The 13,366-nt window shown below is 45.1% G+C and overlaps 1 protein-coding gene across 21 annotated transcripts in view; it reads right to left on the bottom strand.

Moving 5' to 3' along the window:
- The window catches only part of Cda5 (Chitin deacetylase-like 5), a 339,947-nt gene that overhangs the window by 259,948 nt on the left and 66,633 nt on the right, over positions 1-13,366 (bottom strand). For all 21 annotated transcript variants that reach the window (XM_070104251.1, XM_070104253.1, XM_070104256.1 and 18 more), the window contains exon 2: positions 3,219-3,293. In XM_070104251.1, coding sequence (XP_069960352.1) covers positions 3,219-3,258 — 40 coding nt within the window. In that variant the 5' untranslated portion in view covers positions 3,259-3,293. The remainder of the gene's footprint in view (positions 1-3,218; positions 3,294-13,366) is intronic.

Raw genomic sequence — 13,366 nt, 5'->3', positions numbered from 1 at the left:
CTGTGTGCGTGTGTGTGTGTGTGTACATTCACATCTAAGTACTCACCTATATGTGGCTGCCGGATCGTGTGTTTGCGTGTACTCACCTAGTTGAGGTTGCGGGGGTCGAGTCCGTGTGTGTGTGTGTGTGTGTGTGTGTGTGTGTGTGTGTGTGTGTGTGTGTGTGTGTGTGTGTGTGTGTGTGTGCGTGTGTGCGTGTGTGTGTGATGCACTCATCCAAACAGCAGTGCTGGCTAAATTTTTGATCTACAAACACGCCAACCTTCCACGCCTTCCCTCCCCCCTCCCGCGACACATATCCACACACCTCATAAGTCAGCTTATCAGGAACGCAAATAAAGAGAGACGACGAACCAGCGAGGCTGGACTTTTTATTTACCCTAAACTACTCTGATGTAGAGGCATTGAATAAGAAAAACACTTTATTGCTAGGGGCTCTGCAGTTTGAACTTTGAGTACTTTGTGGAAGTGATGGTGGAGAAAAACCACCGAGTGTGAAGGATCAATCCTTATTTCAAAAGAGCAGTGTGCGCGAGCTCGAGGCAGTGCTTAAGTGGAGTCTTGTGGAAAAAGAAGTGAGATGGAAAGACAATAAATGAAACAATGAGGTACGTAGTGGGAAAGTGCCAGGAGGCAGAGAAGAAAATCAAACCCAGAATTAGAAGAAGCACAGGCAAGAGTGAGCCCATGGTTCATCCAGAGGTGCAGTGAGGAGAAAGCTAAAAGTACAAAGATACGGAAGAAATTTAGAAAGAAGGCCGGAGAATATGAGAGCGAGAAGAAAAGGCACGAGCGAGTAAACGTGAGTAATGTAAAACTAATAAGAATTCACTGCGTAACAGACCAGGACAAACAGCAGAACCGATCTAACTAGTGGCTAACATAATTTAATCTTGGCAAATATGAAAATTGGGGAAGGGCAGAAGTAACGAGAAAAGGGGCATAGGCTAGGGTCACAAAGTCTGTAAACTTCTCTAAAAGAGAAAAACCTCCGAGAGAGTACAGTTCTCACCATGCCGCCTGAAGTACACATCACACTTATAAACACCGTAAGAGACACGAGAGTGGCAAATCTAAGGATATCTTTCAGGAACCTTAACAAAGAGTTATTCACGACATTTGTCAGGCCCATCCTAGGAGGAGCACTTGTATGGAACCCACATTTGATAGAGCATGTTAAGAAGCTGGAAAAAATGCTCAGGTTCAAAGTGAAAATAGTCTTAGAGCCAAGAGGTATGAGCTATGAGAAGAGGCTAAAGGAGCTAAACCTGATGACATGAGGGATATGATTACGACAAACATAATACTGAGATGGACTGATATGGTGGACACTGAAAGTCTGTTAGAGATGAGGTCACAGTTGGAAGTTAAAAACACAAGTCATTGGGATGTCGGGAAATGCTTCTTTAACCTTTGCGTTGTCAGGAAGTGGAACGACCAAGGATGTGAAGGAGTACAGACAGGATAAATACATAGTTTTAAGAATATTTGAAACAGGGCTCACGTAGCCGGTGGAGATGCGGGGCCAGGAGCTAAGATCTGACCCCTGGAACCACAAATAGGAAAGTACACCTTCACACACACACACACACACATACACACACACACAGTGAAGAGGCGGGGTCAGGAGCTGAGTCTCGACCCCTGCAACTACAATTGAGTACACTTAGGTGAGTACACACACACACACACACACACACACACACACACACACGCACTAGTTAATAATAACTCATCGTGAAAGACTTCAGAATCCATGACTGAGCAACAGACCTTGAGAAAGATTCCTGAGAATTCACTATTCTTTCTCACGCATTGTACACCATACTTCACACATCATACATCATTCATTATACATCATATATCATACAGAATGTATACATTTTAACTCGTGCAACAGGTTGTATACAGCGCATATTATCCAGGATACATCATACAACAAGCATACAATATTCCACATACAATGTATTGCATACAGAGCACAATATACAGCATTAAACATATTGTATACCTCGCAATACACAGTCATCATACACAATTAATTATTTACTAGGTAATATTCACACTAGTTATCATTCACTAGCTATCATTCACTAGTTATCATTCACTAGCTATCATTCAGTACCTATCATTCACTTGCTATCATTCACTAGTTATCACTCACTAGCTATCATTCAGTACCTATCATTCACTTGCTATCATTCACTAGTTATCACTCACTAGCTATCATTCACTAGCCATCATCCACTAGCTATCATTCACTAGTTATCATTCACTAGCTGTCATTCACTAAACAACATTCACAAGTTATCAATCACTAGCTGTTATTCACTAGATAACATTCACATGTTGCTATTCACTAGCGATCATTCACTAATTATCATTCACTAGTCATTCACTCCATAACATTCACCAGATATTTTTCGCTAGCTATAATTCACTCCCTATCTTTCACTAGCTATCATTCATTAGTTATCGCTCACTAACGATCATTAACTAGTTATCATTAACAAGTTATCATTCACTAGCTATCATTCACCAGCTATCATTCACCAGCTATCATTCACCAGCTATCATTCACCAGCTATCATTCACCAGCTATCATTCACCAGCTATCATTCATTGACGATAACTCACTACCTATCAATCACTAGCAATGTTTTGGTCAACACTCACAGCTTCAGATTTTGCTTTCCATCTTTCTGATTTAACTAGTCCTATACTTAGTAATGTTTTTTAGACACTTAGATCTTTAGTTTTTGGTACTCTCTTTATATTATTTTTTTATATAGATGGGCAAAAGTTTTTTAAGTTTCCATTTGTTGTCCGGTTGTCTTTCTTGTGATGTCCTCAGGACAATCTGGAATAATAAATATGTATAAGTGTTTTCTGACGCGGCTTCTGGTCATCTGTCCGATGCCTTTCGCTGGTAATCAAGAAGAAATAGTTCAGTTTATCTATTTATTTATTTATTTATTCCCCGTTCATAACCCGTCGTGATATATCACGCAATTTAATTATTTTTTCCTTCCCAGATGAAAGTTTTTCAACGTCTGATATTCCAATGGGATACATATGACTTGCTTTAATGGGATAGGTCTACACACCTTCCCCCCCCCCTCTAAACATAGAGTCATGGGATAAGCCTACCAGGTGCCAGGGGTTTTCAGCACCTCACATATTTAATGAGAACTCACAATCTTTAAAGGGACACTCACCTAATAGGGACACGATGAGTATTCTGGTTGTCCAACCCATCCCGGTGAGTCGCTAGTTGGTGCTTCTTGTGGTCACTGTCGAGACAAAACTTAATAATGAGTACATTAATAATGATAATAGCTGTAGTAATGGTGTGAGTAGTAGTAGTAGTAGTAATAGTAGTAAAAGTAGCAATAGTAGTAGTAGTAAAAATAGTAGTGGTAGTAATAGTAGTAGTAGTGGTAGTAGTGGTAGTAGTGGTAGTAGTAGTAGTAGTAAAAGTAGCAGAAATAGTGAAAGTAGTGGTAATAGCAGTAGTACTAGTAGTAATAGTAAAAATACTATTAGAAGTAGCAGTAGTAATAATAATAGTAGCAGTAGAAGTAGTAGTAGCAATATTAGTACTAGTAAAAAGAGTGATAGTAATATTAGTAGTAGAGGTAGTAGTAATATTATTAGTAGTAACAGTAATTGTAGTAAAAGTAGTAGTAGTAGTAATAGTAGTAGTAGTAGTACAAATATTACTATTAATAATAATAAAAACAACAACAACAACAACAACAACAACAACAACAACAACAACAACAATAATAATAATAATAATAATAATAATAATAATAATAATAATAACAATAATAGATATGACACCAGACTGACAGTGGTCGTGATACATTGCTCATGACAAAGCAGTCATGACAGGGGTCATGACACAATCAGTGGTCATGATACATTGCTCATGACAAAGCAGTCATGACAGGGGTCATGACACAATCAGTGGTCGTGATACATTGCTCATGACAAAGCAGTCATGACAGGGGTCATGACACAATCAGTGGTCGTGATACATTGCTCATGACAAAGCAGTCATGACAGGGGTCATGACACAATCAGTGGTCGTGATACATTGCTCATGACAAAGCAGTCATGACAGGGGTCATGACACAATCAGTGGTCATGATACATTGCTCATGACAAAGCAGTCATAACAGGGGTCATGACACAATCAGTGGTCGTGATACATTGCTCATGACAAAGCAGTCATGACAGGGGTCATGACACAATCAGTGGTCATGATACATTGCTCATGACAAAGCAGTCATGACAGGGGTCATGACACAATCAGTGGTCATGATACATTGCTCATGACAAAGCAGTCATAACAGGGGTCATGACACAATCAGTGGTCGTGATACATTGCTCATGACAAAGCAGTCATGACAGGGGTCATGACACAATCAGTGGTCATGATACAGTCAATGTCATGACATATACAGTAGTCCTGACACGGATAGTGGTCATGACAGTGACATTGATCTGGAAAAAGACAGTGGTCATGACACAAGCAACGGTCATGACACAAGTCATGACACATTCAGTGGTCATGACACAAAGTGTGGTTACTACAGACAAGAGACAAGTCTGCCACAAGACTCACCAGCCAGGGTCACCACCTACCTAATATATCTAGAGGTGACTGACTCGACCAGCCTTCATGCTATTAAATTCTTACCAGAAATTGCTTATTGTGATTGTTGTGAGGGAGAATAGTGGTGGTGATGGTGGTGGTGGGTGATAGCTGTGAGGAAGAGTAGTGGTTATGATGGATGATTGTTGTGAGGGAGAGTAGTGGTTGTGATGATGGTGGTGGGTGACAATTGTGAGGGAGAGTAATGGTGGTGGCGGTGGATGATTGTTGTGAAGGAGAGTAGTGATGATGGTGGATGATTGTTGTGAGGGACAGTAGTGGTGGTGGTGGTGGATGATTGTTGTGAGGGAGAGTAGTGGTGGTGGTGGTGGGTGATTGTTGTGAGGGAGAATAGTGGCTGTGGTGGATGATTGTTGTAAGAGAGAGTAGTGGTGGTGGTGGATGATTATTGTGAGAGAAAGTAGTGGTTGTGGTGGTGGTGGTGGTGGTGGTGGTGGTGGTGGTGGTGGTGGTGGTGGGTGATTGCTGAGGGAGAGTAGTGGCTGTGATGGATGGTTATTGTGAGAGAGAGTAGTGGTTGTGGTGGATGGTTGTTGTGAGGGAGAGTAGTGGTTGTGGTGGTGGTGGATGATTGTTGTGAGGGAGAGTAGTGGTGGTGGTGGATGGTTGTTGTGAGGGAGAGTAGTGGTTGTGGTGGTGGTGGTGGGTGATTGCTGTGAGGGAGAGTAGTGGTGGTGGTGGATGGTTGTTGTGAGGGAGAGTAGTGGTTGTGGTGGTGGTGGTGGGTGATTGTTGTGAGGGAGAGTAGTGGTAAACACCCTCTCCTCTGTCATCTCTCCTCCACCACTCCTCCACCACTCCTCCACTGCTCCTCCACTGCTCCTCCACTCTCCTCCACCACTCCTCCACTGCTCCTCCACTGCTCCTCCAACTCTCCTCCACTCTCCACCACTCCTCCACCACTCCTCCACTGCTCCTCCACTGCTCCTCCACCACTCCTCCACTGCTCCTCCACTGCTCCTCCAACTCTCCTCCACTCTCCTCCACCACTCCTCCACCACTCCTCCACTGCTCCTCCACTGCTCCTCCACCACTCCTCCACTGCTCCTCCACTGCTCCTCCACTGCTCCTCCACGCCTCCTCCACCACTCCTCCACTGCTCCTCCACTGCTCCTCCACTGCTCCTCCAACTCTCCTCCACTCTCCTCCACCACTCCTCCACCACTCCTCCACTGCTCCTCCACTGCTCCTCCACCACTCCTCCACTGCTCCTCCACTGCTCCTCCAACTCTCCTCCACTGCTCCTCCACCACTCCTCCACCACTCCTCCACTGCTCCTCCACCACTCCTCCACTGCTCCTCCACCACTCCTCCACCACTCCTCCACTGCTCCTCCACTGCTCCTCCACTGCTCCTCCAACTCTCCTCCACTCTCCTCCACCACTCCTCCACTGCTCCTCCACCACTCCTCCACCACTCCTCCACTGCTCCTCCACTGCTCCTCCACCACTCCTCCACTGCTCCTCCACCACTCCTCCGCTGCTCCTCCACTGCTCCTCCACCACTCCTCCACTGCTCCTCCACCACTCCTCCACTGCTCCTCCACCACTCCTCCACTGCTCCTCCACTGCTCCTCCACTGCTCCTCCACCACTCCTCCACCACTCCTCCACTGCTCCTCCACCACTCCTCCGCTGCTCCTCCACCACTCCTCCACTGCTCCTCCACCACTCCTCCACTGCTCCTCCACTGCTCCTCCACTGCTCCTCCACCACTCCTCCACCACTCCTCCACTGCTCCTCCACCACTCCTCCACTGCTCCTCCACTGCTCCTCCACCACTCCTCCACCACTCCTCCACCACTCCTACACCACTCCTACACCACTCCTCCACCACTCCTCCACCACTCCTACACCACTCCTACACCACTCCTACACCACTCCTCCACCACTCCTCCACCACTCCTACACCACTCCTCCACCACTCCTCCACCACTCCTACACCACTCCTCCACCACTCCTCCACTGCTCCTCCACTGCTCCTCCACTGGTCCTCCAACACTCCACTGATCCTGCACCACTCCACTGCTCCCCCAACTCTCCTCCACTGCTCCTCCAACTCTCCTCCACTGCTCCTCCACTGCTCCTCCACCCCTCCTCCACCACTCCTCCACTGCTCCTCCACCACTCCTCCGCTGCTCCTCCACTGCTCCTCCAACTCTCCTCCACCACTCCTCCACTGCTCCTCCACTGCTCCTCCACCACTCCTCCACTGCTCCTCCACTGCTCCTCCACCACTCCTCCACCACTCCTCCACTCCACCACTCCTCCTCCACTCCTCCACTTCCATCAGTGACTTACAAGGAATTTCGTAAATGGGTCGATGATTATTATTTTTCATCTTTCTTCTTTCTCTTTCATTTTCGTTAATAACTTCCAAATGTTAAGGAAATCAGAATGATTTATATATCACTGAAGTTATCATTGTGATTAAGTGGTTATTTTGCCCTCGGAATTATTATTATTATTGTTACGAGTCTTCCAACCATCATGTGTTCGAAGTGTTGCAGCAGTGCCATAGTGACTTGTGAGTTTATTTTCGATAAAAGAATATTTTGGGTGGACTGGGAAGTATATTGCCAGTGTCCAGTCATGCTGTGTGTGTGCCTCAAGGCCACCAGTAATACATTATGTACATATCCGCGCACGCGCACGCACACACACACACACACACACACACACACACACACACACACACACACACACACACACACACCTAGCCAAGCACGTAAAGAAACTAGAGAAAGTGCAAAGGTTTGCAACAAGACTAGTCCCAGAGCTAAGAGGTATGTCCTACGAGGAGAGGTTAAGGGAAATCAACCTGACGACACTGGAGAACAGGAGAGATGGGGGGGGACATGATAACGACATACAAAATACTGAGAGGAATTGACAAGGTGGACAAAGACACGAAAGAGATTGGACACAGTAACAAGGGGACACAGTTGGAAGTTGAAGACACAGATGAATCACAGGGATGTTAGGAAGTATTTCTTCAGCCACAGAGTAGTCAGTAAGTGGAATAGTTTGGGAAGCGATGTAGTGGAGGCAGGATCCATACATAGCTTCAAGCAGAGGTATGATAAAGCTCACGGTTCAGGGAGAGTGACCTAGTAGCGATCAGTGAAGAGGCGGGGCCAGGAGCTCGGACTCGACCCCCGCAACCTCAACTAGGTGAGTACACACACACACACACACACACACACACACACATACACACACGTATTGCTCTCCTCTCAATTCGTCATTTAGTTTACATTCCCGGGACTCAGCATCAGTCACCAAGCAGGTTGATGAGGTTACTGGTGCAACATGACCCAGTACATTCAAGTACTGGATCGTACTGAGGACCAGTCCATTTAATATTTTAACTGGGATTGCAGCATCCTTGACATAATTAACCATTTAACAAAGTGATCGGCTGTTTTTGTCACACTTAGTATAACGCGAGATGCTACTTCCATTTTGATTCTTTAAGACATTCAATGTTTTGTCTTTGAACATATTCTAATAATAGTTTTAACGAGAAAAGGTAAGAAATTGCTTTTCTATTTTGTTTCAATAAAGAAAAATAGACATGTACTTCAGACATAATACATATCTACGACAGTATGATTTGTAGCCTCGAAGATAGACTTTGACAGTTTTTTACAAAATACGAGTTATATACGCAGGTTATAGTAACATGCTGTGTTATGGGTTAATAAAAATGTTGAAAAACAAAATACACATTCACTAAGAAGGATGAAATGTCTGGATAAATGTGTATAACTAGCAGGTAACCCTGAGGTCGATACTAGGTGCCATACTGTCAGGATCCCTCCTTCATAAATATGTACAAAGTTGAGGCCAAAATAATGAAAAGGATAGAAATGGAAGAGAAGAAGATGGTAATGAATCTGCCAGATGGGAAAAACAAGAAGAAAACCTTGTAATACCTATGATGGTAAACAACTACAGGAGTCCAACAGTGAGGAATAGAGGATAGTCATCGTCCCTGAACATATAACCCAAAGACCACAAATAGAATAACTTTGCTAGCGTTATCAACGGCTTTTATGCCTAATATCAACTTTCAGATAATTTTATATATGTTCTGTTAGTCTAATCGTATCTTCCGGAGCAGCAATTTAGACCCAATACCTAAGCAAGCACATATGATTAGAAATATGAAGTAGTCGTCACGAGGCAGCTCCTGAAGCTGAGGATAAAAGAGAGAAAACAGACTATTTGACCTAAATTCTTGACACCAAATAAACAAAGACTGAGAAACATAATTATGACGTTGAAGATATCGGTACTGACATTAATTTATAATTTTATTATGTACTACATATTCATCCTGTGAGAGATAAACGAGGAAAGTGTTTGAATGTGATGAGCGGAACATGGGGACACATGGAAACTGTAAATTAATATGTGATTAAAGAAGTTAGAAAGAACTACCTCAGTGTAAAGTTTATGAAAATGTATAATACAGTAGGAAGTTCAGGTAGTGTGAACTGAGACAAAAGATGCGTCCAAAATTCTTTTATAAATTAGCTGGAACTAAGACCCTTCGGTACCAACCCTATGAAGAATAAGAGGGCCCAGAAGCTGTATGTCAACCCAACAACAATAAGCAGGAGATTATAGCTAGAGCTTCAAAGCTGGTTCAAAAGTGGAAAGTTCTGTTTCACAAACTCAGTTGAATTTGATAGGGATGGGAGGGATGGACGAGCGATAAGCATAATCCTAAACAGACAGAACGACCTTCAGTATAGTACCTCGCAAGCAGCTAGTCTTTAAACTGGGATAAGAGGCTGGTATAAAGATAACATACTGGCTAATAAACAGAAGACAGTGACTCCCCATGAGAGAAATGTCACGTCAGAGAGATGTAAAAGAAGCACGCACGCCAGGACGCAACTTTCATCTTCTCACTAGCATAAAATTCAAAAGGATTAAACATATGTCATCAAACTAAATTTTACAGCAAAAAGGAGAAAACTCTTGGCGGTGACATAACCACAGCATACAAGATATTCAAAGGTTCATCAAGGTGAGTAGAGAAAAGATGTTTTAAAGGGATGGGACGAGGATGACCAAAGGAGTGTCAATGATGGGCAGGGAAGGTGTGGAGCAGGATATGCAAATATATTGAGTAAGGTTAGATAGTGTTAAGTGGTCCGACGACTCTGGGTTCGGAGTCTGTAGTGAATTTGTGTGTTAGGTTTCAAGATAGTGAGGGCGCGTGAGGATGCAAATCTGTGTTTTTCATTTTTCTCCCCCGACGTTTGTTGACCTGTGGCTGAGTGTCATCACACACACTCTGGCAAGGATGATGGTTATTAAGTCTGAGGCTTGTGTATGTGTGAAACACACTAGGTGAAGAAGAACCAGTAAAGCGAGGAACTGGTGGAAGAGATGAGGAATTAGTGGAGGTACTAGGTGAAGTACTAGTGGAGGTACTACGTGAGGAAGTAGTGGATGTACTAGGTGAGGAACTAATGGAGGTATTGAGCAACTAGTGGACATACTAGGTGAGGAACTAGTGGAGGTACTAGGTGAGGAACTAGTAGAGGTACTAGGTGAGGAACTAGTGGAGGTACTAGGTGAGGAACTAGTGGAGGTACAAGGTGAGGAACTAGTGGAGGTACAAGGTGAGGAACTAGTGGAGGTACTAGGTGAGGAACTAGTGGAGGTACTAGGTGGGGAACTAGTGGAAGTACTAGGTGAGGAACTAGTAGAGGTACTAGGTGAGGAACTAGTGGAGGTACTAGGTGAGGAACTAGTGGAGGTACAAGGTGAGGAACTAGTGGAGGTACAAGGTGAGGAACTAGTGGAGGTACTAGGTGAGGAACTAGTGGAGGTACTAGGTGGGGAACTAGTGGAAGTACTAGGTGAGGAACTAATGGAGGTACTAGGTGAGGAACTAGTGGAGGTACAAGGTGAGGAACTAGTGGAGGTATTAGGTGAGGAACTAGTGGAGGTACTAGGTGAGGAACTAGTGGAGGTATAAGTTGAGGAACTAGTGGAGATACTAGGTGAGGAACTAGTGGAGGTACTAGGTGAGGAACTAGTGGAGGTACTAGGTGAGGAACTAGTGGAGGTACTAGGTGAGAAACTAGTGGAGGTACAAGGTGAGGAACTATTGGAGGTACTAGGTGAGGAACTAGTGGAGGTATTGAGTAACTAGTAGAGGTACTAGGTGAGGAACTGGTGGAGGTACTAGGTGAGGAACTAGTGGAGGTATTGAGTAACTAGTGGACATACTAGGTGAGGAACTAGTGAAGGTACTAGGTGAGGAAGTTGTGGAGGCACTAGGTGAGGAGGATGTGGAGGCACTAGGTGAGAAGGATGTGGAGGCACTAGGTGAGGAGGTTGTAGAGGTACTAGGTGAGGAGGTTGTGGAGGTACTAGGTGAGGAGGTTGTGGAGGCACTAGGTGAGGAGGTGCTAGGTGTGGAGGCACAAGGTGAGGAGGTTGTGGAGGCACAAGATGAGGAGGTTGTGGAGGTACTAGGTAAGGAGGTGCTAGGTGTGGAGGCACAAGGTGAGGAGGTTGTGGAGGCACTAGGTGAGGAGGTTGTAGAGGTACTAGGTGAGGAGGTGCTAGGTGTGGAGGCACTAAGTGAAGAAGTCAATGCAGACTTCACCTACAAGGGCATGTGTAAACAAATTGAAAAGCAGAAGTACAGAATGTTATCACAGAGGTGCTACACACACACACACACACACACACACACACACACACACACACACACACACACACACACACACACACACACACACACACAGAATGGAAGACAGCAAATGTAGTCCCCATATTTAAGAAAGGAAACAGAAATGAGGCACTAAACTACAGACCTGTGTCTCTGACATGTATTGTGTGCAAAGTCATGGAGAAGATTATCAGGAGAGTGGTGGAACACCTGGAACGGAACAAGATTATAAATGAAAACCAGCATGGGTTCATGGAAGGCAAATCCTGTGTCACAAACCTTCTGGAGTTTTATGACAAGGTAACAGAAGTAAGACACGAGAGAGAGGGGTGGGTTGATTGCGTTTTCCTAGACTGCAGGAAGGCCTTTGACACAGTTCCCCACAAGAGATTAGTGCAGAAGCTGGAGGATCAGGCGCATATAACAGGGAGGGCACTGCAATGAATCAGGAATACCTGACAGGGAGGCAACAACGAGTCATGGTACGTGAAGAGGTATCATAGTGGGCGCCTGTTACGAGCGGGGTCCCACAGGGGTCAGTTCTAGGACCAGTGCTATTTTTGATATATGTGAACGACATGATGGAAGGAATAGACTCTGAAGTGTCCCTGTTCGCAGATGACGTGAAGTTGATGAGAAGAATTAAATCGGACGAGGATGAGGCAGGACTGCAAAGAGACCTGGACAGGCTGGACATGTGGTCCAGTAACTGGCTTCTCGAATTCAATCCAGCCAAATGCAAAGTCATGAAGCAAAGAAGACCGTAGACAGAGTATAGGCTAGGTGGACAAAGACTACAGACCTCACTCAGGGAGAAAGACCTTGGGGTGACCATAACACCGAGCACATCACCGGAGGCACACATCAACCAAATAACCGCTGCAGCATACGGGCGCCTGGCAAACCTGAGAATAGCGTTCCGATACCTTAATAAGGAATCGTTCAAGACACTGTACACTGTATGTTAGGCCCATACTGGAGTATGCAGCACCAGTCTGGAACCCACACCTGGTCAAGCACGTCAAGAAGTTAGAGAAAGTACAAAGGTTTGCAACAAGGCTAGTCCCAGAGCTCAAGGGAATGTCGTACGAGGAAAGGTTAAGGGAAATCGGACTGACGACACTGGAGGACAGAAGGGTCAGGGGAGACATGATAACGACATGCAAGATACTGCGGGGAATAGACAAGGTGGACAGAGATAGGATGTTCCAGAGAGGGGACACAGGGACAAGGGGTCACAACTGGAAGCTGAAGACTCAGACGAGTCACAGGGACGTTAGGAAGTATTTCTTCAGTCATAGAGTTGTCAGCAAGTGGAATAGCCTAGCAAGTGAAGTAGTGGAGGCAGGAACCATACATAGTTTTAAGAAGAGGTATGACAAAGCTCAGGAAGCAGAGAGAGAGAGGACCCAGTAGCGATCAGTGAAGAGGCGGGGCCAGGAGCTGAGTCTCGACCCCTGCAACCACAATTAGGTGAGTACAATTAGGTGAGTACACACAGGAAGGAGGAGAGACAACAAGAAATGACCGTGAAGTATGTGAGGAACTCAACAAGAGATTCAAAGAAGTGTTCACAGAGGAGACAGAAGGGGCTCCAGAAAGACGGAGAGGTGGGGCACACCACCATGTGCTGGACACAGTGCACACAACCGAGGAAGAAGTGAAGAGGCTTCTGAGTGAGCTAGATACCTCAAAGGCAATGGGGCCAGATAACATCTCCCCATGGGTATTGAGAGAGTGAGCAGAGGCGCTATGTGTACCCCTAACAACAATATTCAATACATCTATCGAAACAGGGAGATTGCCTGAGGCATGGAAGACAGCAAATGTAGTCCCAATCTTTAAAAAAGGAGACAGACATGAAGCATTAAACTACAGACCAGTGTCACTGACATGTATAGTATGCAAAATCATGGAGAAGATTATCAGGAGAAGAGTGGTGGAACACCTAGAAAGGAATGATCTCATCAACAGCAGCCAA

Source organism: Cherax quadricarinatus, chromosome 90 (genome assembly GCF_038502225.1).
Source record: "Cherax quadricarinatus isolate ZL_2023a chromosome 90, ASM3850222v1, whole genome shotgun sequence".
Classification (NCBI taxonomy): Eukaryota; Metazoa; Arthropoda; class Malacostraca; order Decapoda; family Parastacidae; genus Cherax; species Cherax quadricarinatus.
This window is presented reverse-complemented; position numbering and strand designations above follow the sequence as displayed.